Raw genomic sequence first — 16,885 nt, forward strand, 5'->3', positions numbered from 1 at the left:
GTGATCCTCAGAGCAGCCCAGAGACAGGGTAAGGGGGTCCACCTCTTGTGCTCATCAGATATAACAAGGTAGGAGTTAAGGTTCTCTCCCTGGGCCCTACAGAACATGCTGGATGGAGCTGGAGTCATGTGTCATCTTGTTAGCTACCCCACCCCCACCGCCCATACACACACTGCCCAGGGCCTAGGCCCCAAGCCAGTGATAGTTCATGCATTTTCTCCCAAGCTCCCCAGTCTCAGCATGGTCTCCTGGTCCACAAAGAGAAAGCATAGTCAGACATTCTGTTCTTGGAAAACCAGGTGTCCCCTTGGCCCCTCTGTAGGGGGACTCCCTAGGGCCAGATGTGGCCTCCTAGACCAGAGAACAAGTGCACGATCCCAGTGGCCACACAGGCCTCCCAGGACACCACCCTCTCCCCTCCCTCGGCTGTAGGTGGGGCCTCTAGCTGGAGGGGCTGGGCAGCCATGTGCCACCCCACAGCTTCATTCACTGTGTCCTCTGGGCAGTCAGCAGAAGAGGACAAGCCCCCAACGGCTTGTGCCCAGCCACCTGATCATTTGGCATTTGGCACTGGAAAATTCGTTTTCCTAGGTGGATTGTAAACCAGCAGGTCGGCGGCCTGGTTTCCCCCGCTTCTGGGCACTGGCAGTGGCCACAGCCCCCTTCCTGTTTGTCTCACCTCCTGAGGTGCAGTTCTTTCCAGGGAGACGAGTGGGCCAGGATTTCCATTTGGCCCCCTTTGTGGGAGGAGATTGCCACAGGCACAGCCTCCGTCTGCTCAGAAGTCCCCTCATCCATTGTGCTGAGGGCTGGATCTGGCTGGGGTGGGGGTTGGGAAGAAGAGGCCAAGGGATGGGTGAGAGCCACAGACCATGGGAGGTGAGCTCTGTGGGGAGGCTTCTGGGAAGGAGGGCTTCCCCTGGGGGAGGAGACCTGCGGGGGGCTGAGCACCGTGGAGTCCAGGCCTGGTTCAGCCGGCTCACCCCACCCCTGCCCCGCAGCCCTGGCTCCTGTCCCGCTTGCCAGCCTGGCAGGGGCTGCAAAGGGCAGCTGTGACTCCAGGGCAGAGCTGGCCTGGTTTGAGCTCCAGCCCCGTTTCCAGCCCATTGCGTCTGGTGGCGTCACCATGAGGAACTGGATAGAGGCCGGGCAGGGACAGTGGAGCAGACGCTGTGGGGGCGCCCAAGGGGTGTCCTAACCCAGACAGATCGCCTCCCCTCCTGGGACCTCCCTGGCCTCTCTGTCTGTAATGAAGTACAGTCACACAGCATCGCAGAGTGGGAACTGGCTCTTTATAAAGCCCAGCCTCTTAAAAGCAGGGCAAGATGGGACACCGAGGCCGCAGGAGTGCCAGACTTGACCCCGGTTGCAGATTGTGCCCCCAGCAGGGCTCTGGCTGCCCCACCTCTGCCTCCCCTGTCCTCTTCGTCTGCGGTGGCCCCTGGGGTGGGCGAGGGGTGCCACAGGGCCCTCCCAGCACACAGCCTCATAGAGGTCTCCACTCACTCTGCAGGCACTGATTCTGGCAGCGAGGTGCTCCCCGACTCCTTCCCGTCGGCACCGGCAGAGCCGCTGCCCTACTTCCTGCAGGAACCACAGGACGCCTACATTGTGAAGAACAAGCCTGTGGAGCTCCGCTGCCGCGCCTTCCCCGCCACGCAGATCTACTTCAAGTGCAATGGCGAGTGGGTCAGCCAGAACGACCACGTCACACAGGAAGGCCTGGATGAGGCCACCGGTGAGCCCACCCCACTTGCCTGGGCACCCGAGGACACCCCAGGCCCAGAGGCACAGGCCTAGCTCCATGTGAGACTTCACACAGCCATGGCGCCCCCTGGTCCTCAGTTCCCCACCGCCCACCCCAAGCTTCACTTTGGATTAGCATTTCCCCAAGTGCTGGCCATGTGTCCCAGCCTGACTTTGGGACCATCCCCACTGCATTCGACAGCACCGAGTGCCCTGTGAGCCCTCACTCCCTTTTCCACTTTCTCTCCCTCCTTCTGCTTCTGTTAGGGAGCAAGTTCCCGTCAGGTGGGGGCTCTTGAGCCCTCCCAGACACCTGCTAATCTCCCTGTTTAACAAAGAGGGCAGGTCTCTGCCTCACAGCCCTGGCACCCCACGGCACCGACCCAGAATTCAATGCAATCGTTATTTTTACAGTTCCCTTCTGTTTGTGGAAAGTGATACTGGTTTCCATTCACAGTAATGATATGGCATTTCCTGTGTTAGAATAAATTGTTTTAGGTTAAAAAGAAAAAGTTGATAGTATTAAGTAAAATAACCAACCAAGTGGTGCTGGGATGTAGCCCAAATCTGGAGGGAAAGAGGAGAGCAGCCGAAACTGGGAAACTCGAGGAAGCGTGGGGTCCCTTCCTTCTCAGATATGTGGGGAGCCTTCTACTCCCAGAGGAGGAGGCAGAGCCCTGGGGCTCCCCACATCTCCCAGAACTGGGCCTGCCCCCAGGATGCCCTCGAGTCTAAATGAGGGGCTCTTGCGCACTTGTCACCAGGTCCCTGTTGATAGTGCAGGAGCTCTCGGGGTGAAAAGCCCTTCCTGGGCTTAAGACAGGCAGGTGGGAACCCCCTTCGGTCACCTGACAGAGCCAGCCCACCCCAGACTCAGGGGGCTCCCCAGTAGCCTTCCTGGGTTTTGTTTTGGTTTTCCCATCTCTTTCTGGATCCTTTTCTTTCTCCTTCTTCGGCTCTCTTTATTTCCCTACCTCTCCCTGCTCATTTCTCTCTCTCTCTTTTCCCCGTGTGCCTGTTTTGCTTCTTTCTTTTTCTCGCCATCCCCCTCTCTGTGTCTCACTCTCTGTCTCCCTGACATGCTGTCTCTCTGTCCTTCTTTCCCCCTTCTTTAGTTTCTGTTTTGTCATGTAAAGCTCACAGATTTCAGAACCAGTCAGGCTTAAAACCATACTCTAGAATGTACTCAAGGTCACTGAACCGTACGCTTACAAATGGTTAAAATGCTAAGTTTCATAGAATGTGTATTTTACCACAATTTAAACATAATTTTAAACAATAGATTTGGAGTCCCATGCTCACCCAAAATATAAAAATGGAAAAAGGAATTTTTTTTTTTTTTTTTTTTGGAGACAGAGTCTCGCTCTGTCACCCAGGCTAGAGTACAGTGGCGCGATCTCGGCTCACTGCAACCTCCGCCTCCCAGGTTCAAGCAGTTCTCCTACCTCAACCTCCCAAGTAGCTGGGACTACAGGCGTGTGCCACCACGCCAGGCTAATTTTTTGTATTTTTAGTAAAGATGGGATTTCACCGTGTCAGCCAGGATGGTCTCAATCTCCTGACCTCGTGATCCCCCTGTCTTGGCCTCCCAAAATGCTGGGATTACAGGCGTGAGCCACCACACCCAGCCGGAAAAAAGGAATTTTTAAGGGGAAACAAAACAACACATATTTGCCAGCTGCCCCCACTCTTTGGCTGAGTGACCCTGGGGAAGTCACTTAACCTCTCTGAGCCCCAGTTCTTCTCTTCGTAAACTGGGAAGTTGACTGAAGGTCCTGGTGAGGGTAGAGCCAGTGGTGCACACATAGCACAGAACAGCATGCCAGGGCCCAGCAGGCAGTCAATAAACACCTGCTTCCTCTGTCCTCTTTCTGGGCTCTCCTTGGCCTCTTTCTCTCAAATGGTCCTTACCTCTCTGCCCACTGAGCCCCTCTGGCCTGTATCAGAGGTCAGCCATCGGGGTCCAGGCAAGGCGAGGGAACAGTGTGCCTGCTGGGGCCCCTCACAGGCCGTTAGTATAGTAATAATAACCCTGCGATTATTACTAATAGTAACAGCATGGCTCTCACCAACCCTGCCACGAGGCACACAGGCCCTGCCAGCCCTAGAAATTGGGGCACTGTTGTCCCCATTAGCTGCAAATAATGGACAGAGCTTCCTTGGCAGTGGTGGGGCCTGATTCCACTTCAGCCTCCTGCTCTCTAGCCCTGGTCTGAGGCCTGAAAACAAAGAAGAGGACAGCTGGGGGCCAGGAGAGGCAGAATAGCCCCCCACCAGCTTATGCCAGATCGGGGCAGGCAGCCCAACCCTGGGTGTCCTGGGCGAGGCATTGCCATGCTTGGGGGGGCAGTCTGATGCTGGGTCTCAAGCCTGGGAGACCAAAGGTCCCCATCCTATGCTCCCTGCATCTCTGCTTGCTGGTGATTGTGGACGAGGTGTCGCGCCTCCTCCCTGGTGGTGGTTTCCTTCTGTCCAGCTATTGGTACTGCTGAAACCTTCTTGCATGCATGACCCCCTTAAAAGGGCCCACTCTTACAGGTTCACAGTCTGGTAAGCAAGGGGCAGGGACTCTGCTCCCTGGGCCATGCAGCATTGACTGTGGAGCCAGCCTCTGGGCAGCCATGGCAGGCAGGCACTGTCACCCACCCCTGAAGCAGCATCTTCCCTGGATGGCATACCCCTAGCCACCTCCCATTTAGATCCTTGGCCATCAGGACGGGGCTGTCCCCCGTGTCTGGACTCCCTGCACAAGGACCCCACCCTCCTCAACAATAGGAGAGTTACAGCAATGACTTCATCAGGAGAGGTCCAGAGAGAAGTTGTGGGGCCGGGTGCAGTGGCTCACGCCTGTAATCCGAGCACTTTGGGAGGCCAAGGCGGGCAGATCACGAGGTCAGGAGATCGAGACCATCCTGGCTAACACAGTGAAACCGTGTCTCTACAAAAAATACAAAAAAAAATTAGCCAGGCGTGGTGGTGGGCGCCTGTAGTCCCAGCTACTCGGGAGGCTGAGGCAGGAGAATGGTGTGAACCTGGGAGGCGGAGGTTGCAGTGAGCCGAGATCGCGCCACTGCACTCCAGCCTGGGCGACAGAGCGAGACTCTGTCTCCAAAAAAAAAAAAAAAAAGAGAGAGGAGTTGTGGGCGAGGGGACCAAGCTCTGACCTGGGAAAGACACCAGGGAGCTGACCTCTGCTCTGCAGCAGCTTGCTAGGGGACTTGGTGCCTGCCATCTACCCTCTCTGGGCCTCAGTTTCTTCAAAGGTAACAAGAAGCTGGTTGAGATCCAGATGACTTGCCAGAGTATATTTGTGTCGGGCCCGGGCTGGGCGCTGTGGCGGAGTAGTCACCATAACTTGTCTAGAGTTTACCTTGAGAGTTTACTATGATGAGGGATCTGAGGCTCAGAGAGACTGAGTAACTTCGCAAAGGTCACCCAGCTGGGGTTTGTGGGTGGGGCCAGGATGCAAACCTGTCCAGCCATCCAACCCTGTCCTTACCCACCATGCCACCGGCTGTGCGTACCTTAACAATCCATGGTGCAATGAGAGGATGAGATAGGACACATCGTGGCAGGGAGGAGCAGCTTTAGAAATTCTGAGACACAAGGCAGTCAGGGAGGCTTCCTGGAGGAGGAAGAGGCCTCTGTAACCTTTGGGGAGGAACTTCAGATGAACGTCCCCATTCCTGGCAGGTTCCCCCCTTTCCTGAGCATGGAGGGCTTCATTGAGGGATGGTTAACAGAAAACCGAGTGACCCCCTTGTGTAGGCTGGTAGGTCCCGTTATGTAGGGAGTTGCCCACGCCCTGACCAGGGAGCCATTGAGAGATCAGGGGCTCCCTGGGGGAGAGGGACTTGCTCAGCTCCAGGCCCACGGGGAGAGCAGGCATCCCGCCTCTGCACATGCTGAGTCCCCTTTCAGTGCCAAGCCCTGGGCCACAGCAGTGAGCAGGACAAAGCCCCATCTTGTTCTCCTGCAGGAGACAGACATTTAACACATGAATGCGTCCATAAATAATCTGAGTCCAGCTAATAGTGGGTGCTGGGAGGAGACAAGGCTGGGTAGGGGAGTGATTGCTGCATAGACAAACTTCCGGGCGCAGTGGTAGGGGTGCCGAGCAGTGCTGGGAGAGCTGTTGGGGAGGCGCAGGGTGGAGGGGGCTTTCCTCGGGAAGTGAGGCTAATCTGAAATCTGGCAGGGACTGGGAGGCCACTGGGCCCAGAGGAGACAGAAGAGTTCCAGGCAGGGGACTGATGTGCAAGGGCCCCGTGGCTACAGAGCCAGGGAACATGAGGGCGTGGAAGACACCCGGTGAGGCTGCAGTGGGGTGGAGACGGTGGATGCACAGTGCAGCTCAGAGCCGCTCCTGGGGATGACCCTACCGGCCTGCAGGCCACTGAGACCCTGCATGAAGGGTCTCATAACAGGGAGGAATGACACACCACTTGTGCATTTTGGAGATGACACTAGCTGCCAGGTAGAAGACGCATTGGAGGGGCAGAGGGCTTGTGTTAGCCACTGCAATGTGCAGGTGAGTGGCCATGAAGCTTGGGCCAGGGTGGAGACAGGAGACAAGAGGAATGGAGGGAAAGGGGCACTTGAGCAAGAGAGCCAGCAAGACCCGAGGTGGAAAGCGGGGGTGTCCTGTGCCTCACATCCTTGCTTTGCCCCTGCCCCCTGACGGCTCTCTCTTCTCCTCCCAGGCCTGCAGGTGCGTGAGGTGCAGATCGAGGTGTCGCGGCAGCAGGTGGAGGAGCTCTTTGGGCTGGAGGATTACTGGTGCCAGTGTGTGGCCTGGAGCTCTGCGGGCACCACCAAGAGTCGCCGAGCCTACGTCCGCATCGCCTGTACGCCACCCTGACCCCCACCCCGTCCCTGCAGGAACCTTCCCCATCCCCGAGGATGCTGGAAAGGGAACTTCACATCTGTGGGGCCTCCTCCAGCATCCCTGGCTGAGGATGCCCACGGCAGAGACATCCCAGCATGTGGATGCCAGCTCAGAGAGGGCTCCTAGACCCAGAACCTAGGCCTCTTTTCATCTACTTCTGTGTAAAAGAAGCGGGCAGCTTCCTCCCCCATCCTGAGCCACTATGTGCTTAGGATCCCAGAGTCAGGGAGGGAACCCTGTTCCCCCAAGTCTGCCTAGTGAGGCCCCTCCTTTGGAGAAGAGGAAATTTCCCAGGCAGACGCCAGGTGGGCCCATCAACAGTTCCCTGGGTCTGCACTGCCACCCAGTGGCCACAGTGTAGCACATCAGGTTCCAATCCTGCCCACACCTGACTGCCTTGGGACCCTCTCGCTTCTCCCAGACCTGCGCAAGAACTTCGATCAGGAGCCTCTGGGCAAGGAGGTGCCCCTGGACCATGAGGTTCTCCTGCAGTGCCGCCCACCGGAGGGGGTGCCTGTGGCCGAGGTGAGCGGGGACGTAGGGACCACTTAGCATGGCCCTGTGGCCATGCCTGCGGAAGCCAGGCAGTCATGGTATTTACCACCAGCCATGGTGCTAGTCTCCCAGAGCCCTGCCCCTTTCACGGATGAGATCGAGGCTTGGGACAGAGAAGAGAACTGCCACCTCTGCAGAACCCAGCAATGCCAGATCCCAGCTGGGTCTACCACAGGCATAACCCCACGGAATGGGGTGGCTAAGGCGGAAATCCCCAGAACTCAGGGGCTCCTTAGGTAGACCTCCAGCTCAGTCTCTATCTCCTGCCCCACCCAGAACCCATGGCCCCAGCTTTCTGGATGCCAAAGGATTCCATCATGCGTGTCTGTGTGTGTGTTCTCCCCCACGAGCTGATCACCCCTTCCTGAAACCACACAGTCTTTGGATTGCTGTCCTCTCTCGCCATCCTTACCTCTGTTCCAGACATACTCCCTGCACTGGTGGTCCAGGGATTAGAGCTGCATCTCAGCTTTGCCCCGTGGAGTGGACGGTTGGGGCAGTCAGGACCCTGACTTCCAGCCTGGGATCAGCCCTCTCTGATCCCAAAACCGTGCATTCATCACTCAGCCTCTCCCAGCCCAAACCCTCCTCTGTGCAGTGGACTCAGAAAAACACCCCTGGCCCATACATGCTAGACGCTTGGCACGCTGGTCTCTGCAACAGCCCTGCAAAGTGGATGTTACCATTCCATCCTACTGCAGGGAAGCAGGGCTGGGAGGGGCCCAGTGGCCACCTAGGGTGAGGTAGCTGGTGCGTGGCAGAGCTGGGGTTTGGACCCAGGTCTGCCAGACCCAGGGACCTTCTCCTATCACCTCCCAGGCTTTTCATCCTGGCTAGCAGAGCCAGGAGGAGTTAATGATGAAGACAGATACTCCTGGCTAGCACTTATTTAGTTAGCTTAACTCAACTTCCTCTGAGCACTGTTCTCGGCACCTTACACATGCTAATTCATGTAATCCTCGCGATGGATCCCTATGGGGTAGGTGCTATTCAATTCCATCTTGCAGTTGATGAAATTGAGGTCCTGAGTGGTAAGTCCCCTCCCAAGACCACCCAGCTGGCAAATGGTGCTCTTAACCCCAGAGCTGTACAGTGTCCAGTGCTATAGTCCCACCGAGGCCCCGCCTCACTGCCACGACCATGGCGTGGACTCAGGTAGAACTGCCCTTCTTCTGTTTATGATCAAACCTGCCCTGGGCCCTCACCGCCCCTTCACCCCCACTCTTGCAGGTGGAATGGCTCAAGAATGAGGATGTCATCGACCCCACCCAGGACACCAACTTCCTGCTCACCATCGACCACAACCTCATCATCCGTCAGGCCCGCCTGTCGGACACTGCCAACTATACCTGCGTCGCCAAGAACATCGTGGCCAAACGCCGGAGCACCACTGCCACTGTCATCGTCTACGGTGTGGGCCTCTCGCAGTGGGAGGGGCAGACACAGCCAAGGGAGGGAGGAGAGAGCCTGGGGGTAGGGGGGACCCCTGGGTTGGTAGGGAGGATGCAGCCCAGAGAGGGGAAGTGAATTGATGAAGATCACAACACAGCAGAATTCATGGCCAAGTTGGGCATTCCTAGGTTCCCAGCCAGGAACACTCCCCAGTTCTCAAGATGCCTTGCCTAACTCTGAAGGAGAAGACCCAATTCTCTCCAAGTCTGGGGGCTGAGGCAGGGCCCACTCAGTATGTCCAGAAGCCTGTTGTCCTGGTAGAATTAAGGACCGATGCCCAGGCTTGTGGGCTGTTCTCTGCTGCCCCCTTGGGCCCCATGGGTGGGAGGAGTGGAGCCACAGCTGAGGTGACTTTACAGAGTTTTAGAAAGAACCATGTGCTAGGTTCCAGCTGCAGGCAGTCCCAGGCCCCCATCACTCCCGGGGTGACCCTGGGGAAGTGGCAGCCCTTTCTGGACCTTCTTTGCCATCTTACAATGAGGTGGGGCATAGACAGTGACTTCCTGGGTCCCCTCTGGTGCTGATGGTTGCAGCCCAGCTCTACCTGCCCCTTCTGAGACCCTCACACTGTAGGCAAAAGGGGTCTCACCAGAAAGGCCAGGCTTCAGCAGAGGGGCCTCGTCAGGGTGAGGGATGGGTCTGGGGGAGGGCAGAGGGCTCCAGAGCCAGGCCAGCCAGCTGACAGCTGCCGCCTTGCAGTGAATGGCGGCTGGTCCAGCTGGGCAGAGTGGTCGCCCTGCTCCAACCGCTGTGGCCGAGGCTGGCAGAAGCGCACCCGGACCTGCACCAACCCCGCCCCACTCAACGGAGGGGCCTTCTGCGAGGGCCAGGCGTTCCAGAAGACCGCCTGCACCACCATCTGCCCAGGTGAGGAGGCTTGTCCATGTCCAGCCCCACCCTGAACCCTGTCCCACCTTCTGTATTGTGTGCCAGAGCCAGGACAGCCATTCTCTCCCCAGCATGGGGAGTAGAAGGTGCTTGTCCCGAGCCCACAGCCGGCTGCCCAGGCTGACTAGATGCTCTGATCTCTGACCAATTATTCTGCCCTGGGCTGCTGGTGAGATGGAGGCAGAGGCTTTGAGGGATAGCCCCTTCTCCCTGACCCTCTAGCCTGGGCTCTTCTGCCCTCCAAGCTGAGCGTTCTCAGTGTCAGCGTGTCAGCCCCAGGCCAAGGTTTCAGAGCTCCCCAGCCTCAGGGACAGCCTCTTGCCCCTAACTATTAAGACACCGTGGCCACAGACCCTATTCGTACTGACAGACCTTCTATTCCTCTCACTCTCTGTGCGGCCCCTCTGCTCCCCTACCCCCGCACATGTGCTGTGTTCTCTCCTTTGGGTTGTATGTTTGTGCCTACACTGTTTTTCTTTACCCTGGGTTTGTGTCTGTGTGTCTACATCATGCACTGGGCTATATTGTGTTGATGACCTTATGCATCTATCTGTACCCTCTTTGTCCACCTGCCAGGTACCTCTGGCTGTTCATTGGCATGGGGCTATGTGGATATCATGTGGATTTCTGTGTGGCACACATGTGTTCTGGGTTCATTTCCTTCCACGATGTGTATGCATGCATGTGTGTTGGCACATTGCTGTGTTCTGCACACATAACTGTGTGCACATGTCTCTGCGTGCACATGCTCCTGTATGGCATGCTCTTACAGTTGATGGGGCGTGGACGGAGTGGAGCAAGTGGTCAGCCTGCAGCACTGAGTGTGCCCACTGGCGTAGCCGCGAGTGCATGGCGCCCCCACCCCAGAACGGAGGCCGTGACTGCAGCGGGACACTGCTCGACTCTAAGAACTGCACAGATGGGCTGTGCATGCAAAGTGAGTCACAGGGAAGGTGGGGCCCTGGGAGTGGGGACTCTGGAGCCATGTAAGGGTCCCCCAAACCTGGCCCCACGCCTCAGTGCCCGGCCTGCAGCGCGGCAGTCCTCAGGGCCTCTGTCCCCCCACCACATCCATCATCTCATCTCATCCTTCCCATTGCCTTCTCTGCCACCCTTTCCCTGTCACGTATGTCATTGTCTTTCCCTTTATTTCCCTTGACAGATAAGAAAACTCTAAGCGACCCCAACAGCCACCGTAAGTCCCATTTCATGGCTGTCCTCTTTCCTCTGGGGGATCCCTGGTTCTCTTTGGCTGGCTTTTCCCGGGATCAGGGTGCAGGGCAGGGAGAGCTGAAGGTGCCCCCCTACCCACCCCCCATGGGATCATCTACACCTGACACTGCATGTGTCTGCATCTCCATCACCGGCAGACAGGCAAACCCTTGGCTGACAGAAAAGAAAGGCCGTAGGACACCCTACTGAGCTTCCTCTCATAAGAGGGGAAACTGAGTCTCAGAGAGAAGAAGGGACTTGGCCAGAGACACAGGCAAGAAATAGCACAGCCAAGATTTGAACCCAAATATTTTTATAGCCAAAGCTGGTGTTCTTGACCATATGGCCTTGGCCCTCCTCTCTGGGCCAAGGCCGGGGCATCACCACTCCAGCCCCCCCTCATGCCCTTTGCTGTACCTCTCTGCCCCAGCAGCTGGGCCAAGCCTTCCAAATTGTCTTTGATGCCCACTGTCCTGCGTCAGCTCTGGAGGGCTCACCCTCCAGCCCCAGAGGCTGCGCCACCACTGCAATCATATCAGAGCAGCAAAGCCACTTGAGCAGATTGGCCCATGGTAATTAAACCACAATTTCCAGTTAGTTCTGGAATCATAAAATCAGTGAGGCCCTCGGCCGAGCTCACTGGGGGTCGGGCTGGGGATGATTCGAGTGTAAATCCCCAGGCAAGTGGCCCCAGTGTTAGTGAGGGCATTAGGAGGCAGAGCCAAGCTGGGGGAACCATTTCTCTGCTGAACCAGGAGCCCAGCCCTGAGGGGTCCTCTGGGGAGCCCAAGAGTGAGGGCTGCTGAGGAGAGATACAGGGGGACAGAAGTCGGAAGTGGGCAGACATCCAGGGCTAGGAGCCATGCCCTGACTTGCTGAAAGCCTCAGGCTGACTCCAAGTGCAGGGTGTAGAGGAGTCCAGGCAGAGGAAGCAGGCCTGCTTCTCTGAGGACCCCCCGGGGAGGGAGTGCGTGGACAGGTGCTTCTTGGAGCTCCCAAAGGAAGCAAGGGGAAGAGCAGCCATCTTGGCCGCCATTTTTGCTCTCCCTGAACTGCCCAGTGTGGAAGCCACCAGCCACATTCAGCCGTTTAAACTTATATTTAGCTTAATTAAAATTAAATAAATTTTTAAATTCAGTTCCTCAGTGGTACTGGCCACATTTGAGTTGTTCAGGAGCCATATGTGACTAGTGGCTGCATACGGGACAGTGCAGACATAGGATATTCCACCACTGTAGAAAGCTCCACCAGACAGCCCTGCCTCAGACCCTGCCACTTTGACCTTGAGACTTGCTGCCTGGCCATGTTTGCCTGGGGGAGGAAAGTGTAGCCATGGGTTGCTTCCCTGGGCCCATCCTTCTCCCCACATGCTCACCTCTTCTCCACACCACATTGCTGTGCATCTCATTCCACTTCTTCAGCTCCCCGTCCCTCCACCTTCCACCCTCAGAGCATGGAATGGAAGAAGAGTTCAGAACAGCTACTTACAAAGATAACAGAGCCAGAAAAGCTTATCTATATACAAAGATAACAGAGCCAGGGCCTTTGGTCCTATGGAAATTGCTACAGACTCAGAGATTTCAACCCCAGCACTCATAGGGCAAATTATATAGCCCCAGTGACTCTGAACCACAGACCCTCTCTCATCAGCAGCGAGCAGTGAGTTAACACATGGCATGAACATGTTTGTTCTTTTGTTTCTCATGCCACAACTAGGAGGGCAGTAAGGCAAGGACTTCGAGCCCATTTTACCGATAGACAGGTTCAAGGCTAGCCCGAGGTTGCCAGCCTGTGTAGACGGGGCTCAGACTGGAACTCAGCACCGTGCTGGTTGGCCCTGGGCCCTGCCCTTTCCAGGGACCCAGGGCCTCCCTAATTCTCCCAGGGCCTGGTCTCTGTGCTGCCCCTTATGTGGTCCTCTGTCCCTGCAGTGCTGGAGGCCTCAGGGGATGCGGCGCTGTACGCGGGGCTCGTGGTGGCCGTCTTCGTGGTCGTGGCAATCCTCATGGCGGTGGGGGTGGTGGTGTACCGCCGCAACTGCCGTGACTTCGACACAGACATCACTGACTCATCTGCTGCCCTGACTGGTGGTTTCCACCCCGCCAACTTTAAGACGGCGAGGCCCAGTAAGAACTCGAGGATGTCTGGAGTGGTTGGCAGAGGCAGGATACCCAGAGGGCTCTGGTGGTACCCAGACCAGAGCCAGGCTCCTGACTCCCTCCCAGGGTTTTTGCAGAGTTTGCTCTAGAGATAACTATGTGGATGGGTATGGATTAGAGAACTACAGAGGAGGAAGGGAGTGACCCAGGCTGCGGGATTCCCAAAGCTTCCTGCAGCTGGCAACAATTAGACCTTTCACAGCTGGACATTTGGGTGGGATTTTGCAGTGGGAGCTGGGCCAGTGAGCTGAGGCACAGCTGGGTCTAACTATAGCCCCCACTCCTGCAGGCAACCCCCAGCTCCTACACCCCTCTGTGCCTCCTGACCTGACAGCCAGCGCCGGCATCTACCGCGGACCCGTGTATGCCCTGCAGGACTCCACCGACAAGATCCCCATGACCAACTCTCCTCTGCTGGACCCCTTACCCAGCCTTAAGGTCAAGGTCTACAGCTCCAGCACCACAGGCTCTGGGCCAGGCCTGGCAGATGGGGCTGACCTGCTGGGGGTCTTGCCGCCTGGCACATACCCTAGCGATTTCGCCCGGGACACCCACTTCCTGCACCTGCGCAGCGCCAGCCTCGGCTCCCAGCAGCTCTTGGGCCTGCCCCGAGACCCAGGGAGCAGCGTCAGCAGCACCTTTGGCTGCCTGGGTGGGAGGCTCAGCATCCCTGGCACAGGTGAGCCCCTGCCCTGCTTGTGCTTCAGCCTGGCCTTAGCACCTCCTCTGTGGACTGCCCCAACACCCATCCAGCAGTAGATAGGGCTGCTCTAATCCCATCTCACAGATGGGGAAAGGGAGGCCTGGAGGCAGGAAGTGAGTATAAAATAGAGAGGTCTGACTAGAAAAGCTAGGCTTCAAGCCTGCCTGTGCCCTCACTAGGGCAGAGGAACCTTGGGCCAGCCACCGTCTAAGCTTCAGTGTCTCTGTTGTGTGAGAGAGAATAGTCCTACATAGTTCAGCAGACTTACAAAGCACTGTCCTAGAACTAGCAGCAGAGGGGCAGGGGCGCCCATTTTAGTTTGCAAAGCCAGCAATTAACAGCTTCACAGCATCATATGCTAAGCTAGGAGTACTTAGACCTCCAGACCCCATAGCAATGTCAGAGAACCCTGTCTTCCTAGACAAGCCAGCACTGGTCAGTGGCCTGGCCTCTGCTTGCATCCAGTCCCCAGACCCTCTCTTCCACCCCTGGCTGGAGACTACCTGGAGCTCAGGAGATATCTTTCTCTCCCAGCCCCAAGCTGGGGCCAACTTCCCAATCGCTTGTTCTCCTAAGCTCCTCGACTCCCTGCTGACCTCCCTCTCTCCCTAGGGGTCAGCTTGCTGGTGCCCAATGGAGCCATTCCCCAGGGCAAGTTCTACGAGATGTATCTACTCATCAACAAGGCAGAAAGTACCCTGTGAGTAGAGCCCCAGCCCCTGCTCCTTTTTCTTCCTCCCATCCCTTGCTGCCTGCCCACACATGGCTCCCCTTCTAAGCCTGATGCCAAGACCAAACAGTCCTCCAAGGAAAGCATTAATCTTACTGTGTCCATATTTAAAACTTGCAGAACCAACACCGTAAATTGTAAAACTCAAAGGCAGTTGACAAGCTGGCTACAAGTATGACAAAGGGTTGAATATCCTTACTATGTAAAGAGATTTTGTAGATCAATAAGAAAAAGTAAACATCTCACTGTGAAAATGGGCAAAGGATATGAACACGTGATTCACACACACTCTCACACAAACACACTGGCCAGTAGGTTATGAGAAAATGTTTAGTCTAATTTGCAGTCAGAGAAAACTAATGAAAACAACCACAAGGTATGCTGGGATTTTTAAATTATTATTATTAAGGAATTTGCAAGGACCTTTTTCCAGATAATACCCTCTTGCTGGCAAGGGGGTGGGAACATGGCCTTCTGTGGCACGTGGGCGGGAGTATAGATTGGAACCAGCTCTCTGGAGGGCACTTTAGTGTGACCTATTGAAAACCTTCCAAGATTACACAACCTTGGAAAATTTAAGCTAGGAATTTTGAGCTATGATAATGTTGCAGTGGAATAGCAAAAATCTGGAAACAACCTCAAGGTTCATGCCATTTTCTTTGCCTCCTTTGCCCCCATGACCTCTGGGAATGCAGAGCCCTGAGTGGCAAAGAGCTGCCCTCCACCTCCCGGGCCCTGGGCAGACTTGGGAGCCCAGCAGGAGCCTGCACCTTTGCTGAACTCTTCACTGCCTCTCTCCGACCCTGTGTCCTCCCCCAGCCCGCTTTCAGAAGGGACCCAGACAGTATTGAGCCCCTCGGTGACCTGTGGACCCACAGGCCTCCTGCTGTGCCGCCCCGTCATCCTCACCATGCCCCACTGTGCCGAAGTCAGTGCCGGTGACTGGATCTTTCAGCTCAAGACCCAGGCCCACCAGGGCCACTGGGAGGTGAGGAACCAAGGTGAAGGCTGGCCCAGCTCTCCCAACCTGCCCAAGGAGGCAAAAGAAAGCCCTTTTCCTCTGGCCCAGCCTGAATAACCGTGATCACTACCCCACCCTTGCTGTCCCCTACAGGAGGTGGTGACCCTGGATGAGGAGACCCTGAACACACCCTGCTACTGCCAGCTGGAGCCCAGGGCCTGCCACATCCTGCTGGACCAGCTGGGCACCTACGTGTTCACGGGCGAGTCCTATTCCCGCTCAGCAGTCAAGCGGCTCCAGCTGGCCGTCTTCGCCCCCGCCCTCTGCACCTCCCTGGAGTACAGCCTCCGGGTCTACTGCCTGGAGGACACGCCTGTAGCACTGAAGGTAGGGCCAGCTGCAGGTGCTCACACAGCCCTGGCCGGCCAGCTGCATGATCCCTGCCAGCATCCCCCTCCCTAGGCTCATGGGCCCTCCCAGGAACCCCTCCCTGCCACCAGCCTTATTAGGTCCCGCATGCGGCCCTCACACACTGAAACAGCCTTGGGCACAGGGCCTGCCTCACCAAGATCCAGGTTAGAGGTGGGAGGCAGACCAGGGATCCCTGAAGGCTCTGATGGGGTCTGCCCCTGGACTGAGGGAGTATCAGACTGAGAGGGGCTTGGGCTGGTGGGGAGGGTCTCTGAGAAGGCTGACACGTAGGAGTTTGAGCAGAAAGGAGTGAAGGGCATTCCAGACCGACAGAAATGACTGCGTTTCATAGGCGTTTCAGCACAACCGACTAAAAGGCATAGAGAATGTGTGAATGTGAGGGCGGGCGAGATGGGCAGCGCTCAGCTTCCCGGGAGCCTCAGGGCCCGTGCCAAGGAATTTGGAATCCACCCGGCAGGAAGGGGAGTGGACCTGGTAGACACCTGTTCACAGGTGCTCTTTAAAAGCCCCTGTGGCTATACTCGGGTGGGTAGATGAGAGGTGGAGAGGCCTGTTGGGAAGCTGGGGCCGGACCCTGGGCCACAGGGAGTGGCAGCAGCCGGGAGAGGCGGGGCTGGATGCTGCGTGTGCTCAGTCAAATGGACAGAACCAGTGACTGATGGGATGGGCGGTGGGAAGGGGAAGTTAAGGCTGACAGCCAGGCTCCTAGCATATGCAGAAGGATGGAGAGCAGTGCCCCAAGTGAAGGAAGGGTCATGCAGATGAGGGGTGGTTGGGACAGGAGGGAGGGAAGGGGAAGGGAGGGTCTTTTAGCACCTAGAGCCTGACGATGGCAGGTATGGAGCCGTGTGTTAGCACCACTGTCCCCTGCCAGCCTCAGAGCCCTGGTGCATTCCCCCAAGTGCTCCTCCCATTCTCAGGAGCTCAGGCTCATCCTGATGTAACCCTGGAAGCACACAGACACTTGGCCGTGTGTGAGCCCCTTCCCCTCCCTCCTCCCATCTGCCCTCCTCAGCGCCTCCTGGTCCTTTCCCATGGCTCCATGCACCTTCCATTCCTGCTTCCTGGCCCCGTCCAGCTCCTTCATCTCCCAGGCTCATGGGACTTGTCCCAAAGCCCACACTGCAGACAACATAGGTGAAAGGCCCATGGGAGAAGG

General features: G+C 56.9%; 1 protein-coding gene across 2 annotated transcripts in view; it reads left to right on the forward strand.

Moving 5' to 3' along the window:
• The window catches only part of UNC5B (unc-5 netrin receptor B), an 89,577-nt gene that overhangs the window by 65,043 nt on the left and 7,649 nt on the right, over window positions 1-16,885 (forward strand). Inside the window, exons 2-13 of one of the 2 annotated variants that reach the window (XM_032139326.2) lie at window positions 1,514-1,738; window positions 6,450-6,593; window positions 7,056-7,159; window positions 8,420-8,600; window positions 9,341-9,508; window positions 10,302-10,466; window positions 10,692-10,724; window positions 12,673-12,867; window positions 13,190-13,579; window positions 14,216-14,303; window positions 15,153-15,321; window positions 15,448-15,681. In XM_032139326.2, the coding sequence (XP_031995217.1) occupies window positions 1,514-1,738; window positions 6,450-6,593; window positions 7,056-7,159; window positions 8,420-8,600; window positions 9,341-9,508; window positions 10,302-10,466; window positions 10,692-10,724; window positions 12,673-12,867; window positions 13,190-13,579; window positions 14,216-14,303; window positions 15,153-15,321; window positions 15,448-15,681 (2,096 nt within the window). The remainder of the gene's footprint in view (window positions 1-1,513; window positions 1,739-6,449; window positions 6,594-7,055; window positions 7,160-8,419; window positions 8,601-9,340; window positions 9,509-10,301; window positions 10,467-10,691; window positions 10,725-12,672; window positions 12,868-13,189; window positions 13,580-14,215; window positions 14,304-15,152; window positions 15,322-15,447; window positions 15,682-16,885) is intronic. The other variant, XM_032139335.2, reaches the window with a different exon arrangement.

The sequence above is a fragment of the Hylobates moloch genome, unplaced genomic scaffold (genome assembly GCF_009828535.3).
Source record: "Hylobates moloch isolate HMO894 unplaced genomic scaffold, HMol_V3 SCAFFOLD_3, whole genome shotgun sequence".
NCBI classification, from domain to species: domain Eukaryota; kingdom Metazoa; phylum Chordata; class Mammalia; order Primates; family Hylobatidae; genus Hylobates; species Hylobates moloch.